The 18,969-nt window shown below is 37.9% G+C and overlaps 1 protein-coding gene across 3 annotated transcripts in view; it reads left to right on the plus strand.

Annotated features, from left to right (window-relative positions):
- LOC106882947 (dual oxidase maturation factor 1) overlaps positions 1–18,969 on the plus strand; it is a 52,366-nt gene that overhangs the window by 30,156 nt on the left and 3,241 nt on the right. For 2 of the 3 annotated variants that reach the window (XM_014933795.2, XM_014933811.2), the window contains exons 2-7: positions 5,849–6,011; positions 11,067–11,124; positions 13,792–13,926; positions 15,369–15,425; positions 17,405–17,558; positions 17,648–17,859. In XM_014933795.2, coding sequence (XP_014789281.1) covers positions 5,849–6,011; positions 11,067–11,124; positions 13,792–13,926; positions 15,369–15,425; positions 17,405–17,558; positions 17,648–17,859 — 779 coding nt within the window. Of the gene's footprint in view, positions 1–5,656; positions 5,743–5,848; positions 6,012–11,066; positions 11,125–13,791; positions 13,927–15,368; positions 15,426–17,404; positions 17,559–17,647; positions 17,860–18,969 lie in introns of those variants that run through there. The other variant, XM_014933802.2, reaches the window with a different exon arrangement.

An 18,969-nucleotide genomic window follows, 5' to 3' on the forward strand; every position in this document is an offset into this window, starting at 1 on the left:
GAGGAAGGAAAACTAGGAAATTCTTTTTCGAACGAAACAGTGCAAAATTCAGCGTTCGTTTCACGAAAATTTTCATGGCTACAAGACGCCATCGTCTCAAAAAAAAAAAATGGCTAGAAAGCCGAAATTGATTTTTAAAACCTGGAAATGTGCCACACAGGGCAGATTTCCGTCGCAAAAAACTTGCACCAGAGAGTCTACAAGTTGTTATACAACTTTCTATTTAAAATAAACTTTACAAACAAACTTTTTAAAACATGAAAAAGGCAAAACTTACGGAGCCGACACGTCTACCGTCTGTCCATAGAGATAGATAGATAGATAGATAGATAGATATCTTTTACTTGTTTCTGTTGTTGGAGCACGTGCAGGCTGGGCATCGCCTCGAAGGATTTCAGACGAATGAATCGACCTAAAACCTATTTTTCTTAAACTTGATATTTATTCTATCGAATCTTATGCTGTACCGCTAAGTAACGGGGTTGTAAACAAACCAACGCTGGTTATCAAGCGGGGATGCGGCACAAACACAAACACACACACACACACACACACACACACACACACACACATACACACACATAGACGGGGGAGGGGTGATATCTGTACCCGTATGTGGCTGGTACTAATTTCCAGCTCAATAGACGGGATTAACGTGAAATTAAATGCCTCGCCCAAGGTCACAACGCGGTTTCCGTGCCAAATATTGAACCACGGTATTATGATCATGAACTGACCTCTCTAAACCACAGAGCCACGTGCCTTTACACTAGTCAAGTGTTTACTGAGTTAATACAGTTTCCCTTTTTCATAAACTATGACGGGATTCTTTCAGTTTCCATCTACCAAATTCACTCACAAAGCTTTGGTCGGCTCGGGACTATAGTAGAAGACACTTTCCCAAGGGCCTACGCAGTGGGACTGAACCCGGAACCATGTGGTTCGAAAGCAGGTAGTCATGCTTAGACTATACTTCGTTGATAAAGTCTAATAAAACGTAATCGCTGTGGGTTGTGAAGATACCCTCACACATCATACTCACTCACTCGTAGCATTCCCGGGTGTAAAAGAAATTCTCTCCCTTGTCTTTCTTGGTCAGAATTAGCTGATTTATTATTTTCATCGATGAATGAACCTCGGTCAGAATTTTCGACCATGGTTTATCAGTTGCACAATAGGTTCAATGAGTTCACATACATAACTGTAATTTCTCAAGCAGAAGCAACATAACAATGTAACAAAGTTGGACCTTTGAGTTACATGTACAATATATCCGAAAGGTTTCTATACAGTTTCCGTCTGCTCAAGTTCACTCACATGATACTGGACGACCCAAGGTTACAAAGAATAACTTACCCAAATACCACACAGGAAAATCACAACCGAGACTTCGTGGTTGTGAAACAACCTTCCCAAACTTTCGACCTTTCTGCGCCAACAAAAACCATAGCCGTCATTTGCAAGCGAGTAGTGACCTCGAAATATTTTACTTTTTCTTTTTATTGAGATGCATATGTGGTTGCAAACTGACATAGACAGCCTCTCGGCCCTTTCAATCTTGATTCAGTGGAACATCGCAGATGTGACAACTAGTGAGAGAGAGGACTATACCAGCACTCGAGTGGTACTCATTCTCCACGGAGGAAACTGGAGCAATGTGGAATTAAGTGTCTTGCTCAATAGCACAACAGGCCATCTCTTCCAGGAATTCAGGAATTGAGCCTTCGACTTTATGTTCGTGAGCCCAACTCCTGACCACGAGGTTGTGCGCCTTCACTATTCTCATTACAAAGGGTGAAACTTAGATACTCGAAACGCCATGTACATATATAGGCGCAGGATTGGCTGTGTGGTTTTGAAGCTCATTTTGCAACCACGTAGTTTGGCGTTCAGTTACATTGCGTAGCATCTTCAAGAAATGTCTTCTAGACATCTCCGAGGCGATCAATGTTTTGTGAATGAATTTGGTAGACAGTAACCGCGAAAACCCGTCGTAGATACACACATATATACACATATACACACATATACGAGGGGGTACTGAAAAGTTCCTGGCTTTGGGTAAAAGAAAATATAGGAGGGTCTGAGAGGGGAATATGTTGCATAAAATCGTAATTATTTGACAGTTGACCCTACTAGTGGAAGCGCAATAGCCCAGTGGTTAGAGCAGCGGACTCGCGGGCGGAAGATCGCGGTTTCGATTCCCAGACCGGGCTTTGTGAGTGTTTATTGAGCGAAAACACCTAAGCTCCACGAGACTCCGGCAGGGGATGGTGGCGACCCCTGTTGTACTCTTTCGCCCCAACTTTCTCTCACTCTTTCTTCCTGTTCCTTGAGTAACCTTGCGATGGACTGGCGTCCCGTCCAGCTGGGGGGAATACATACGCCATAGAAACCGGGAAACCGGGCCCATGAACCTAGCTTTTATCTGCAAGCAGGTAGTTTAGTGACAATTGATATGCCACTAAGTGTATTGGGGTAAGTGCTAAGGTAAGACGCCATTATTGAAGGTATTGTATTACATCTAAATTTCTGGTAAACTGGTATCACATTCTGATTTCAATATCCGGTACACTAATTCTCCTAAGGAAAGCATCTATTTCACAATTCGCGTTTCTCTTTTCAGCCCCTAATATATATAAACTCCTTCATCGAAAACAAACCTAATTTAATTTTCTTGTTGATAAGCAACAATATTATTCCTTCTTTACCCGTGTTTTTTAATAGCTTAGTCAAACAAGAAAGAGCTGTTTCCATGACCCGCCCCTCTCTTTTGTAGATCGCCAGAAGTGGAAAGAACTTTAAGTCTTCTCCTATGTTATCCTCAGACCGAAGATTTGATCCAAATGACTGCAACAGAATGGATTCTATCAAAGAAACACAGGAGTCAAGTTGTGATGGTATCAAATTGGTCGACTGATTAAGTTTACCATTTCAGTATAAAAATATAGACACATTAAACTATAACACGTAGCTTCGTCCCATAAATTCGTGTAATAATAAAATTATGTCTCGTCGATCAATCAGGATTTAGTTTCAACTTCAGTAAAACTGTATAAATGAACGAGAGTTTCTTTTGCTTAGGACACGTATGGCAGGGTGGGTGACATATTTGATAGCCTTTGTGTGAGTTTTATAATATTTTGTTCTAATTTAGGTCATCAATTAAAAGCGGAGCGAGCCTGTCGCCCACATATACTTCAGTATGAATCAAGTAATGAGGTTGAGGTAATCGTCTTCTCCCTCCCCTCAAAGCTGCTCGTCCTGTGCCAAAATCTGAAACCCTTTATTGGAAACACTAAGATGGTGCACTGGCAAAATCAATAAAACCTTGAAAAAAAGCGCCTTATGATATTTCTTCCGGATTTTACATGCAGAGTTCAAATGTCGCTGACGTTGACTTTACCAGTGAAGTATTAGGGTCGATTTAATCGACTGCTTTCTGCCCTCAAAGTTATTGGCCATTGCCAGAACTGGAACAAATTATTGCAGTCATTGAACATGGAATGTCAAGATAAGTTGTAAAGGCAATTTGTTGTTTATGGAGAGAACATTTATTTTCTATCTGTCGGGGCTTATTGTCTACAAATAGGTATAATATATTTTCCAGTTCTTTATTTTATCTACCACAAAAGGATGAAATGCAAAGTTGGCATCGAGGAGATTTCTACCATGAATGTAAGGAGCTGAAAGAAATCACATGGCCTTTTTCCCCTACGTTCTAACGATTGCCACCTTAGAGAAATTATATATTTAACATGTTGATTGTCTCAAAACTCTTTCAAAACTATTAAAGCTAGGTACTGATTTAAGTTAGAGGGTTAGGGTAGGCCTGTATTAATGCATTGTTAAATGCAATGTAATTGATATAGAATCCTTGTAGCTCAGAAATTAAAGTTGTGAAAGCATAACAATTTTTTAATACATAAAGTTAATCATGACAGTCATCCATGTTTCGTTATATATTACGGATAACGCTGGTTTTAAATTTTGACACAAAGACAAGTTCGAGAGACGGGGTAAGTCATTGGATTGACTCCAACGCTCAACTAATACTTATTTTATCGACCCTGAAAGAATGAAAGACAAAAATCGACCTCAGCGGAATTGGGACTCAGAATGTGAAGACGGACGAAATTCCCGGCATGCTAACGATTCTGCCATTCGCCGCCTTGTATTACGGATGATGTTAGCCGAAGATACGATACCCATCCACAACGAGATAAGCCGAGGCAGATAAGAATAAAATATCCCTCTATGTTGCGATATATATATTCTAGGTTGCATCACAGGAAAATATATTATAGCTGTTTTGCCAGAGCGATTTTGCAATAAAGGTTTCGAATTTTGGCACAGAACGAACAGTTTTTGAGGGGAGGGGAAAGACGATTACCTCGACCTCATTTTTGATTGATACTTATTTTATCGACCTCGAAAGGACAAACGGTGGAATTTGAACCCAGAACGTAAAGACGGACGAAATGCCGCTAAGCATTTTATCCGGTATGCTAACGGTTCTGCTAACTCACCGCCTTAGTGCCAACAATAAAAAAAGATGTTTTTTTAACCCCCTTGGAAGACGCAGCCCGATGGATCGACCCAAGTGATAGAAGTTGAAAGGATTTGAGGCCGAGCCATCGGCCCGATGAAACAAACGTTTTGAAGTGTAATAGCCAATCAGAGATCGTCTTCCAGTATATATGATATAAAACTATATAATATATATAGTTTTACAGACCAATAAAATAGTTTTAGGCACTTTATCCTTTGTTTTCTATATGCACCCATCGATTTCAATCCCAACAGAAAAAGCATTTGTCTTTTTTTGGTTACAGATACCAAAACACCATGTGGTTCAAAAGAGTCAATGCTTTTTTTAAACCCAATCATGGCGAGCTTTTACATGATTTGTTTTCGACTTAGTATGATAAATTTGAAAGTCTATCGACCTTATTTTTAGATATTTTACAATTCCAATACTTTTTGGGGTTTTTTTTTTTTAATCAAGCATGACGCCATAGACACATAATAAAACCACGAATCGAGAAGCTTATTCCTTTCAAATCCCACACGGACGACTTTACTTTTCATTTATCTGGGGTGGAATAAATAGAGTATCAGCCAAACATAACAGGCCCATTAAATCGATGAGACCAGCACCACTTTCCTACAAAAAGGAAAAAAAAATAATAATTGAGACTTTGTGTCTATATTAGAAATCAGTGGTTTCTCATTTAGGCACATGTTCAGCAATTTTTGAGGGAAGGGATCAGTCGATATCGTCGACCCCAGTCATTGACCACTATTTTATTTTGTCGGGCTTGAAAGGATGAAAGGCAAAGTTGACCACAATTGGATCTGAACTTGGATGTTAAACAAGACGAAGGAAAAATACTGCAGTACGTTTTGTTCGACGTTCTATCGATTTGGCTAATCCACCGATTTGATATTATAAATCAAAATCAGAAAAAATTATTTCGTTTATGTTTGAGAATTGAAACTGGATATGTGAGTTCTGGTATTTTTTTTCTTTTAAGCTTTCAGATTACATTTGCAAATAGTTAAAATGAAAAGTCACACGCGCGCAGCTGTTTTATTGTAGTAGTGTATTATAAAGTTTAGATTATCATCTGCTAGAGGTTTTCTAATTTTTTAAAAACAGTTTCTCTTGACTGTCGGGCGACACGATCTCATTTGAGTTCACACAGTTTGCTTCGCACCACTAATGCTTCAGGAAAAAACGTAAGATAAATATTTTTCCTCCATCACTCATATACTATGTCTGTTGTGTTTGTATATTTTTTTAAGTGGATTTAAAGATTGTTTTTTGTTTTTTCTTTCCATGTAGTATGGCATTGTTCAGAGCTTTTCGTGGACCGTACGGTTTTAGTTATTACGACAGTCTCCGAAGTGAGGTTTCCGTTGATAAAACCTTCGTAAGTGTTATTTATATGTGTGGTCTTCTGTACGTAGCAGCAATATTTGCGACTCTAGGAAGTCGTAGAAAATCGGTGAGTTATTTTCTTTTTTATTTCGATGTTCAATTACTCTCGCTAACTCTCTCCATCTTCGTATTATAACTTTAAAAGATTCGATAAATGCCCAACTGTAATGTTTATAATTGCCAAAATAGTCAAGTAACCTACGAATCACATTACAGTATTTAGCTTGGAGATTCTGCGTGCTCCTTGTTCAAATCCTGTTTTCTTCTCTACCACTATATCACCCCTGCTCAATAAAATAAACGTTAGATGGAAAAAGCAGAAAGATTGCTTTAAAGCGAGAATATCACGAATAATATAGTCTAAAATAAATAATGTTGAGACGGTCACGGCTGAAACGCCTTTTTCTCATAAGCCTGTGTTGAGTCGGGGCTAAGCCGCAACCGGCAAATAGTAATCAATCGTCTATATGTTTCTTTTCTACATATTTGTTATAGTGTAACTAATGTAAGACGTTATTGAACAACAGTAAATTTAGTAGTTTCATAAGAAAAAGTAGCTAATGTGCTCTTGTTGACATAGACACTCATACAATCCAGATAAGCCCGGGCTTATCTTGATATTCGAAGCGTTATCTAAGTTAGAAACAATATTATACAGGTTCTACTCAGCAACAGTGAAGAGAGATACATCCTTCCGGTAAATTTTCTGAAAGGCGGTTGATTGACGAGATTTACTCGAATAGGCTTACTCTCATCCGATAAAAGGTCACTTTACTTTGATATCAAGGTAATATATCAATGGGCTTCGTTGATTGGTTCTAAGTAGCTGTCTCAATTTCGTTTCTTTTTGTACAATTTTTATGCTTGTTTTCTCATTTGATTCTAGATAAATCACCGCTTTTTATTTTATTTCTTCATTTGTAATTTGTTCTTGTAATGTCTTTTTATTTGTGACCTTTGTCACACATATCCCACCGAAATCAAATTTTCCTTTCGTCCTTTTTGGATCAATAAAAAATTATACCATTCAATTAGTGAGATCAACTTAAGCAACTCCCCGAAGCCTTCGGACTAGAGGAAAATATCCTTTGGTTTCAGGATATCTCATTCGCAGGCCCAAATACTCCACTCTGACTAAAGTAATTTGACCAAATCTAGGATTTAAGCTTTTCATTAATTATCTAGTCACTGCTGTTTTTTTTTTTTTTTTTTGGTTGTTTGTTTTTGTTTCTTCCACTTAAAGTTACTTAAACTTCTATTACATTGTGACATATCACTTAAAACATTATCAGCCTTGTAAGGTTCTTTTGGTTTCGTTTGAACCCCATCCTTAAGCCAACCTGTTAAAAATAAGGATGCCCGCTTTCTTCTACAATCCCAAATTGTGCTTTTACATGAATAAGCTGAAAGCTTGTCTCCTGTTGTACAGTCGGAAAAGAACCGAAACAAAGATTTTAAAATAATCTTTTCTACTCAAGGCACAAGGCCCGAAATTTGGGGAGGTAGCCAGTCGATTAGATCGACCCCAGAATGCAACTGGTACTTAATTTATCGATCCCATAAGGATAAAAGGCAAAGTTGACCTTGATAGAATTTAAACTCGGAACGTAAAGAAAGACGAAATACCTATTTCTTTATTAGGCATAAAGCCCTAAACATAGATGTGGACACCACAAGGACGGACAAGACCACAGTGAGGACGAAAAACCTAAAACGAATGTAAATGAGATGAAAGTTATATGAAAATGGACGCACGGGCCCCACTCCCATGCAGTACCATTTGAACCGTTATATGTATTATCTACAATTGTTCTTTTTTTTTCCCCTTTAATTTCCTACTTTTTTTTTTTTTGTCTTTAGAACTTCATCAGTGGTTCGATATCTCTCAAATCCACCTCTGGTGGCAACTCTTTAAATTCCCCCTCCACTCCTGGTGGGTAAATTCTATCTCCACACATCTCTTTCAACTTTCTGTAGTTTTCCTCTTCAATCAATATTGCCTTCATATCCTCTGCGTAAACGTATGAAGGCACCTTAACTCTTATTATTAAGTGAAACTTGATTATCTTTTTCTGTTTCAACATTTTTTGGGTACGTTACATAATACCACACTACATCTCCTCCTCGTATCTTTCTGTTCTCTTGGACTTTTGGTTCTCTTTTCTTCCTCCATAAATAGTCTGTCCATCTCACCTTCATACAGTTGGGTTTCCCACACTTTCTCCACTGGTAACTCCACTTTCTTTTTACTTTCTTTTTCCTTCCTACAGCCCTCCTTCACAGTTTCTTTTCTCACCTCTTCTCTCTTTTTTTCTGCTTCTCTGACGGAGAACTCATTCCTCCGCTCCTCCTTCTTTTCTTTTTAACCATAGTGAATCCATTCTCCGTTTCTTTTTCTGTTTCTTTGTCTGTTGCCTTGTCCTGTACTACATGGTCCACCCTCTCCTGTCTCTTCTCCTGTTCTGTTTGTGGCTTTCTTTGGGTGCACCATGCCTTCATGTGGTCCTTTTCTCCACATGTGAAACACAATGGCGGCCTACCTTCCACAGTAACTCTCAGTCTCACATCTTCTGGCAGCACAATCTCATCCACTACACTATTCAAGTCCTCCGTTGTTGCCTGAATCGTTAGTTCGATCCCATATCCCCAGTAGTTCACCTTCTGGGTCCTTGTAGCCTTCAGAATCTTCCAGTCTTTCATATACGTTATGGCTGTCATCAGCCATTCTTTCAATTCGGGTGGTACCTTTCCTACTCACACCTTGGCCACACGTTTGCCGCAGTACGAAGGCAAGAGTACCCATTCCTCTGTCCTTATTGCCTCTGTGGAGTGCTCTATTGCCCCCTCCTCTGTTGTGAAGCGCACCTCCACAGTGGCGTATCTCCTCCCTCTCGTAATGTATGTTGTGAATCTTTTTATATTCTTAACATATTCCTCTATGGCCTCTATTGGTGCGATCTCTATCTTTCTCGTGGCTGCCTTCATGGTTTTAAATATAACCGTTCTTTTTGTCCTGTTGGCCGATGGCTCTTCAGGCGGTGTTAGCTTCAAAATGTTTCCTTCCTTTGTGATTAATTTCTCACTCTCCTTCATCTTTCTAGGCTCCACTTTCATCTCGCGGACCTCCAACTCTCGCGTGTCTACTCCTTTGCCCGTTGCGGTCGCATAACTTGGACCTGCCTCCGGCGCCTTCTCCATTTTCCCCACAATGGGAAACAAAACAACAATAAACAAATTAACAACTTTGGCAACAATTCAAAAAATTCAAATCAACAACAATGGCAACAATTCGATAAACACTTCAGCACAAACCCACGTAAAAACTTCACAGAGACGAAATACCTGGGGTTTTTTTTTATTACATATGCGAGATAACATAGAGGTGACAAACAATGGATAGGCCTAGTGTCTGCAGGGAGTGGGTGGGTCTGAGAGGGAGTGGGTGGGTCTGAGAGGGTGTGGGTGGTATGGGTGTGGAATGTGGGTTACAGTTTAGCTCACTTGCCTTTTTTCGTTCTTTTCCTGTTACATTTTCCCATTTATTTTTTCCTATTTCTGCTACTTCCGTTTCTTTTTCGGTTACTTCCTTTCTGTGGCTCTCTTCTATCTTCTCTTCTGTATTTTCTGGTCGCTTTTTCCTTGTCTTTGACGTACCTTCTGCTCTTATGTGTCCCTTCAGGCCACATTTAAAGCAGCGTAGAACTCTTCCTTCAACCCTGACAGTCATAATTGTTTCTTCCATAATTATTATTTCCGTAATGTTTTCCATCGTTTTTTTTGAACCCTGGACAATCATATCCAGTGATTGACCTCTCCAGTTGACGCACTCTTTTTTCTTGACCTAGAGCACATTGTCGAAGAGATAGTGCTGCCCGATGGCGTAAGATTGAGAATGGTGGTGGAGGGCAGGCCGCCTATATGTTATACATGTGGGGGAAAGGGCCACATGAAGGTGAAGTGCCCCCAGAGGGAACAACAGATAGACCAGACGGAGAGGCAGGAGAGCACGGACCAGGTGGTAGAGGTCGAGACAAAGGAGAAAGCAACGGAGGATGGGTTCACGGTGTTTAAAAAAAGAAAGAGAAGTGGGAGAGTGAACTCTCCGCCAGAGGAGCAGAAAAAGAAGAGATGGAAAAGGAGGAGACCAGAAAGAAGGAAGACGAAATGGTGGTGGTTAAAGTAAGCGAAAAGGAACTCGAAGAAGTGTTCAAGGAGGAGTTGCACAAGGAAGAGACATTGGTGAAGAGACGCCGGTTGTTCCAGCGGAGGAAGACAATTTAGAAACGCAACTGGAGAGACTGTTCAGAATGGTGGAAGAAAAGAAGGTACCAGGAGCTGAGCAGGAAAAGAGAAAACAAATAAGAAAAGGAAAATTTCGATGGAATTTTGTGACGTACGCAAAAAGCAAAGAAACTGAAAAGAAAATATTAAAGATGAGGCATCTAAGAGTAAAGTTTCTCACAGATGTGTATTCCGAGAATGTGAAGGCCATCATGGTTGACAAGGACATCTACAATAGACTAAAGGACATGTATGGAAAAGGGATTGACCCGCCAGGAGTGATGGAGTTCGATGAATTGCCACCAGTAGTGGAGCTAAAAGATTTAGAACCTTTCATGAGATATTAAAAAGTAAAATTGTTTTATTGAACAAAGAAAGAAATAAGTAAAATTGTTTCATTTTTTTTTTAAATGAGGAAAAAACGTGATTAAGAAAAAACAGTAAGATAATAGAACAATTGTAAATAGTTTATATAAACGTTCAAATGATACTGCATGGGAGTGGAGCCCATGCAGCCATTTCATTTTTATATAACATCTCATTTTCATTCGTTTTATGTTTTTTTGTCCCCTCTGTGTTGTGGCAGTAGTACCAAAATAAAGAAAAATTGACAGAGGTTTGCGCTCTCTGAGTGCTCTTGTTAAATATGACTTCACAAAAAGCTTTTAGTTTTTCACTTGAAGTAGTTGGTTTTGCTACTCAACTGGCATAGACAAAACTTTTCTCAGAATGAGAGTCATTGTCTTAGCTGGTTTGAAGAACCCGTAGGTGTGAATTACGAAAGCATTAACTTTTTAATTTTGAAGTTGCTATTCTTACAACTTTTTTTCTTCTGTTTCAGAGATTCAAATCTTTTTTTGCTTTGACGTTCAATTTCACTGTGATAATGATAATTCTCGGTAAGTAGGAACTCATATTAATACTTTGTTAATATCTGTCTCTACCTAGTAAGCTGAACTTTATCTAGATGGACGTGATGCTTTTGAGCAACTGAGAATACGAAACTCCTCTTGAACGAGACACCAGTCCACCACAGGGTTAACTTGCGCATTCTCTTCCTAACTATCGCTGATACATATTTCCAGTTAAGTGGACTGAAGCAACGTCGAATGAAGTGCCTTGCTCAAGGACACATTGTTTCTCCAGGTGCGTCAATCGAATCCACCTCCGAACAGTTATAAACCGAACGCTAGCAACACACTATCAACGCACCTGTACTTATGGTGGACATCCTATTAAAATAATTCTATTACTGATTTACTTCCCGAAAATATCAGTTATGGTAAATTTTGTCTTTGTCCCCATCACCGCTATTTATATGCTATTTAAAGTAGATTTCACGCTCAACCAAATTAAAAATAAAATTTATTCTATTGGATTGGTGCATAATTATTGCGGCTTTTTTTTCAACAAATTTTTTATTCAACATGTAACAAAATCTTTAAATGATTATCCCGGAGGATATTCACCGTCTACTTCAATTACTGCTTCTCATTTGCTTAGCAGACGGTGAGACCGTCATTTAAAGATGTATTCGTTAAATATTTTTTTGTTGAATAAAATTTGCTGGAAAAAAAAAAAAAAAGAGACGCAATGAATTATACACCAACAATAATAGTTTCGTTCCAAACGTAAGTAAATTGTTAGTTTCTTTAAACTCCGTGGAGCTTGAAATGAATATTCGTATGACAATGCTTTGTTTATTCATGCAGATAATTCTAATGTTGCAGTTGACGTCAAATAGCTATTTACGCTTGTTCAAATCCTACGTAAACAAAATGTAAAGGATCTTAACTGCCACCAAATCAACAAAAAAATGCTACTACACACATTATGCTACTGCATATGTCTGTGAGTGTGTATATTCTTAAAATTCGTTATACTCTCGCATTTGAATTTATTCTAATTCGCACGATGTTGTGCGTAAAATACGTCGTTTAATTAATGGTGAGCCAGCTAAAATACAAAGATGCAAATTAGCTACGTTAATAGTTCAATTCTTAACTACTTTGAATTCTATGTCATTAACTGAGGAAGGAAATTCAAGGACATGTCCTATAAGAGACGGTCAGCAACCTGCGAAACTGTCCGTCGGAAATCTCTCCCAGTATTTTTTTTTCTGCACATCAAAATCATAGGAATATGTCTAATTTTTTTTTATTTCTTCATAGGTAGAGCTTTCACATATTTTTTGTTATGTGCTCAGCACAACCGATGGTGTATTTTCGTGTGTATAATCTATGGTATCTAAATAAAATTACATTTTTTTTCTGCGACTTCTTCCTGAAATTATTTTCGTGTTCACTACAACCATATCGTCGGTAAACCGACAGTGACAAAATCATTGAAGCGGAAGACAAGATTCCATGCGAGATTTGTTTTAGCTCTTCAAATTCTGAGTTCAAATCTTACCGAAGTTAATTAGGACTTTCAACCTTCTGACGTCAAATTTCGTCCAGTGGTGAGGCTCCATCTCGCGAGTACAACAGTTTTGGAGGTGTTGTTACTCCTTGGTAGCAAATGATCTAATAATTTCACCAATCCACCATCTTGGACTAGTACTTAATACTAAGTAAGATTAGTCCACTCTGGACTGGAATGGTATAATCGGTCAAGAGCTCCAGTTACAGCTCAAATAGATGGCCTAGTGAATAAAATATACAGGCCTAGGAGGCTAACCTCTAGATATGTCCCACAGGTCATCTGGAGTGTGGATATGTTCTGATTCTCGGCTTTCCCGCCAATGTTATATTGGTCCTGTACTTCAAGGGTAAACTAAATAAATCACCAGAAGGCATCAGGAAACCACTTCACCACCACCACCAGAAAAATCACGAAACTTCAAAATTGGGCATGGAGGTCTGTTAGCTGAAGTTTGTAAAACGGGTTTGGCACATAAGAAGAGAGATTTGTTCTAGCTTTTTTACGTTATGAGTGCTCTGAGAGGTTCAGATGAACTTTTCTGCATCTAACAGTCAAGGGAAAAAACGAAGGTAACGGAAAATCACAATTATATTCACTCGTGAAATTTCCATGACAAAGCAGTGCTTGTCAAAGACGCCACTCAGGGTCGTTTTGTCGACTTGATGGCACAAGTCTGTGACCATCCCATTTCTATAAGTTGTCTAAATCAGTGGCTCTTTAACTGGGAGGTAACACCCCCTTGAGAGCTTAAAGGCTACCTCGTTGGCTCAAATACTTACCCGCTGGTTTATTTTGGTCTAAATTTAAGTCTGGTCGGCGTCTTTTGCTGAGATTTAGTCGCAGGACGGATTTAATGTTTCATTACTTCAAATTTACAAGACAACTTCTCAGAGCTACAGGCAGTTGTAACATCATATTTTTCCCTCCAAAGACCTTAACCTTTTTTTTTTTAACTGGATATCCTTGATTATTTCTTTCAAAGACGTTTGCATTAGCCGTTCTGTTGAGAAGCTCAGTGTAATAGCTGCAACAACACTTTCATGTCGGCAATTTGATATCTTGTTCGTTTAACCGTCGTGCTTTTCAAACGATTTTCTTCTTTTCAATCTAAATATATTTTCATTTTATTTCTCTATTTGTAGTTTGTCTCTGTGGTCATAGTTGGAAAGAAGGATTCGTCAATGCTCAAACCACATACATCGATTATTCCGAGGAAAAAATTGACGCAAAAATCGGTTTATCATTTTCTCTCGCCAGCGTCAACATGACTCTTAAAGGTAGGTTGACAAGAACAAATTAATCACATTCTTTCTCCAGATAGACTTCATCAATTTAACATGGGGTGGGGGTATGAAATTAATTAATCTTCGATAAAACGAAAACTGAGTCAAGACAAAGCAGTTTGAGTTGTGCCAAAGGGACAGGTTTTATACGAGGATTCCTTATTTATCCTTGAGACTATTGTAAATTGTAGATGTTATATACAAACAATCGCTCAGCCACATTAAATAGTCGCTCGTACATTAAATACAGACCAAGAAATATAACATTCACACAATGGCAATATTCATTTGGAGATTCTTTGAATTCCTTCAAGAAATATTTTAAACGCCAAAATTAATTAACCAGTAATACGAAAATATTTAATCGCTATTAACGTATTGCCGGCCGTTACTCACGAACGAGTATGATTTGGCCCGGTTGGTACCCATTTTAGCTGAGTAGACGAGAGTAACGTGAAATAAAGTGCTTTGCTCAGACACAACACACAATCTCATCTATGAATCCAAATCCTGACCTTATGAACTGAACATCTTAACCATCAAGCCATGCGCATTCATTGTTCCATTTAGTATAAATCTCAACATTAAAAAAAAACACTGAACTCTTATTTTCTTTGTTTATAGAGCAGGTAGAATAATAAACAATGGTTTCTATATATCTTTATTGAATCCTCCATTCCCTCAAACACACTCTGACCCTTATACTAAAACCCTCTCTTCTCTACGAACTTTTTGGCAATATCAAGATGTCAATTTCTTTGCAGTTGTGCTATTGTCTCGCCTGTCTAAAGTAATTTTGTTCTTCCCCACTCATTGATTGCACTTTGCCTACGTTCAAATAGCCTCTTCTCTGATTATCATTACATGCACTCTCCCCTATTAAACTCCACACTATTTTATCAGTATTCCTATTCGTTGTTCAACTATTTCCAGTTATATAAAAACCCTGATAGACTAAACCACCTTCTTCACTTCTGATCTGAGACAACTCCTCGATGACTTTGGGCAATTCCCTCCTTTCCTAGGACACACATTTAACTATATTGTAAAGACAGAGAGTAATTGATACCTGGTGGAGTGAAATAAAAATGTATTTGGTGTCAAAAAAGCTAATAATATTAAGGTTGCGTTTTTAATTGGCTGATTTAACATAAACGTAATGATTCAAGATAGGTTTCTATTTGAAATAACATTTTCGAATTCTTATTTATGGTGGAAAACAAAACCTTGCTAATATTTTACTGACGTTAATTTTGACTATAAAATTAGTTATATGAGAATGTATTCGGAGAACTGGATTGCTGCAACTAGCAATTACGGCTGTATTCAAGGAGTGCAAAGCGGCTTTTTATTTGGCAGCATTTGTAATCTTTCTTCCTTGTCCAACCAAACTAATTTGCTTTGCTGTTAAAAAAAGTTTAATTTACTTTTGGCAGGTGAAATCAGTCAGAACTCGACTGTATATTACAATGAACAACTTTTTCTATTCGACGGTAAGACAATATCCTTTTATTTTTGCATCTTACGAACCATTTAATATTAACTTGCACATAATTTCCACGATAACTAAAATATTGGTAACTGAAAGCAAGCCACGGCGCTTCGTTTTATGTAAACAACTTTGTTGTTGTTGGCACTCCGTCGCTTACGACGTCGAGGGTTCCAGTTGATCCGATCAACGGAACAGCCTGCTCGTGAAATTAACGTGCAAGTGGCTGAGCACTCCACAGACACGTGTACCCTTAACGTAGTTCTCGGGGATATTCAGCGTGATACAGTGTGACAAGGCTGACCCTTTGAATTACAGGCACAACAGAAGCAGGAAGTAAGAGTGAGAGAAAGTTGTGGTGAAAGAGAACAGCAGGGTTCGCCACCATCCCCTGCCAGAGCCTCGTGGAGCTTTAGGTGTTTTCGCTCAATAAACACTCACAACGCCCGGTCTGGGAATCGAAACCGCGATCCTATGACCGCGAGTCCGCTGCCCTGACCACTGTGCCATTGCGCTTCCACATGTAAACAACTAACATTGCTTGAACAAACAAATGAACTCTTTCACTACACCACGGTCATTCAAGTTTTTTTTTTCTTTAGACTTCAGTGTTCAGTCAACGGCAGTGAAGAATATTTGCGATGTCGATTAACAAGAGTTCAAAATAATCAATGCCGGTTCAACTTTGCCTTTTATGCCACATCACATATTACCTTTCAATTAATGTGAAGGATTAACTCCGATTATTGTCTAAATCTCTGTCGTTGATACTGCTATATCCAAAGCTATAAATGAAATCCTTGGTAATTCTGAAATAGGTTGCTTACTACTGTTTCTAAAAATCCCAAAATACGAAATCTAAAGAATCCAATCGACAGTAAAATGGTTTTCTTAAAATAATTACTAGGCAAATAATGAGCCAACGAAGGAACCTCCACGTTGTCACTCGATCTCCTAGGAATAGCAGTTGAATCTCCCTCAGATTACTCCCTAGATTCTTAAATAAGAAATTTACTCATTAGATAATTAAATCCGACATCTTCTGTAAAAAGGTAAAGTACTTTTTCATCATAGGATTGCCCAATCCAAAATGGCCTAGGACTACATAACTGAGAAACTGGGTCATAATCTAACGTGATTTCTTTTCCTAACATTTATAGTAGTAAGTTGAAGTTGGATTTAAGACTGTTCTGGAGCAATACTGTATAGTATTGCTCTATACAGTAGAATCTTGCATGTGTGATTAGGAAAACTGACCAGCTAAAATTATTCAAGCAATTACAAATAAAAAAAAATTCCGTCTCTAGATGTTTAAAATCTAAAACGGAATACAAACAAGAGAAATACCTCCAAGATCTATTAACCGAAATCCTTGGACACTGGAGATAAAACGGATACTTAGATAGCTGAGGTCTCATAAGATTAGAAAACCTTAAACCAAGAAAAATTATTTGGTCAATGTTTTTGCAATTCTTCAATTACTCTTGTGTCGGTTTCACCAGGAATGACTAAAGATTAAAAGGCAGTAACAATGCTGCTCCCAGTGAACCTAGAATGCGAAGATTTTTTTTTAATGATTAATTCTCTTAAAATGCATTTTCCAATCTACTCCCTATTTATTTGTTTCATCGTTAATTTTAATGAAACCTCTCATTTCGTAAGATATCTAACTAGTTACAGATATTATACTGAAGATTTCTAAAAAGAATAAAATAGTTTTGTAAACTACATAATGTATTTTATGCATATTGTTCCTCGAATTCTTTAATCTCAAATTTGAATTTCTAATCCTACTTCATGTTGTAAGGGGCTGGTTACTGTATTAACTGTCATTGCTAGATAGGAACCACATGTCTTTGAGCCGTTTAGTTATTTTGTAACAATAGAAATAACAAAGATTTCAGTTGATTTAGCAACTTATCAAACGGTAATAGGAAGTCTTTTTTCTCTGTATGTTTAAGTTTTTTAAATTCTAATTTTCAGCGGACGAATTACAAATACAACGTGGCCACAAGTTCCAACTTGGTTTACCGTCACCAATTCTGACTCTAACTGATTACATATGCTTTGAGGGCAGTGATTTAATGTGGGGAAAATATCTTCGAACTGCTGGATACTACGCCTATATTTTACTATGGTAAGTACCTTCTGTAAAGCCCCAATAGATTGCTCAGACTTCCTGTATCGTGTCATTTAATAAAAAAATTTTAATTTTAATTTTTCCAGTTCGACGCTCACCTTTTGGATAATAACAGTAATTTTAATGTGCTCGGTAGTCTTCTACGGTTCCGTGATGTTTCTGATCAGTGGACTCACCATGTGTATAACTGCAATCGTTTATCACTTACTTCAGCCACCGCATCCAATTCAAATACCGTTTGGTGAAGAAGTGCTTCGACTTAGTTATGGGTGGTGTTTCTATCTTGTATTGGTAACAGGTAAGAAAATACACTCTCTCATTCTCTTTGTGTCTCTCACACGCACTCTTCTTTCCTCTTTTTTTCGCTCGCCTTTACTTTTAAAATTGTTGGATTATTCTTTGTCATATCTCGTCAAAGAATCGAATCTATAAACGCAAATTAACTATTTTTGTGAACATCGTTTCGCTAAAGCGTCATTTTATAACTCAACCCCTTTAATCACGGATAAAAAAGTAAAACTATTTTTTTATTTATACTAAAATACGGATAAATAACACATTGAGTAAATCTGCTTAATTTTTGGCCTGGATAAATAAAAATTTTACTAGCATTAGGTAAGTAAACATACTAATTTACTTAAATCTGTGATTTACGAGAACACGCAGCCATCTTCTATGACGTGTGAGCAAACTGTCAGAATCACGTGGTCTTGGTTATCTGTACGTTTTAGAGGTGTCCAATGAATTGGTAATTGTGACTCAACTTATTTATATTTTTGTAATTTATGTTGAAAAATTGCCCAATACATTGTATAAAGTGACTGAAGGGGTTATGCATATTTTAATTTCTTGTTGGTCTGCTTTGATCCATATAGACTTCGTTCACAGACTCTTTAAGCGCATCTGTCCAGGTTAGTTATTCCTACACTCGCACTGTTGTACCTGATGTTCCGCGCACGGTCGAACGAATCCAATTTACTGAAAGTACTGTAGAAGTCGGAAACTGCCTGGCATTCTACTTGCAGTATTCTCCAAGCAGAAAACAGAATCTTTTACTTGTTTCAGTCATCAAACTGCGGCCATGCTGAAGCCACTGCCTTGGAATAATTTAGTCGAATAAATATATTCTCAGTATTTTTTTCTCTTAGAGTTTGCTATATTTTGCCGAACCACTAAATTAAGGGGACATAAACAAACCAGCACCAGCTGTCAAGCAGTGGACATACGTACACACATGACGGGCTTCCACACAGTTTCTGTCAACCAAATTCACTCACAAAGCATTGGTTGGCAGGGGTCTATATATATATATATATATATATATATATTTTGACAGGAAGGACAACAAAAAGAAAGAGACCTCGATATTATGCAAATAGAGGAATTTATCTGTAAAAATATGTGACAC

The sequence above is a fragment of the Octopus bimaculoides genome, chromosome 6, assembly GCF_001194135.2.
Source record: "Octopus bimaculoides isolate UCB-OBI-ISO-001 chromosome 6, ASM119413v2, whole genome shotgun sequence".
NCBI classification, from domain to species: domain Eukaryota; kingdom Metazoa; phylum Mollusca; class Cephalopoda; order Octopoda; family Octopodidae; genus Octopus; species Octopus bimaculoides.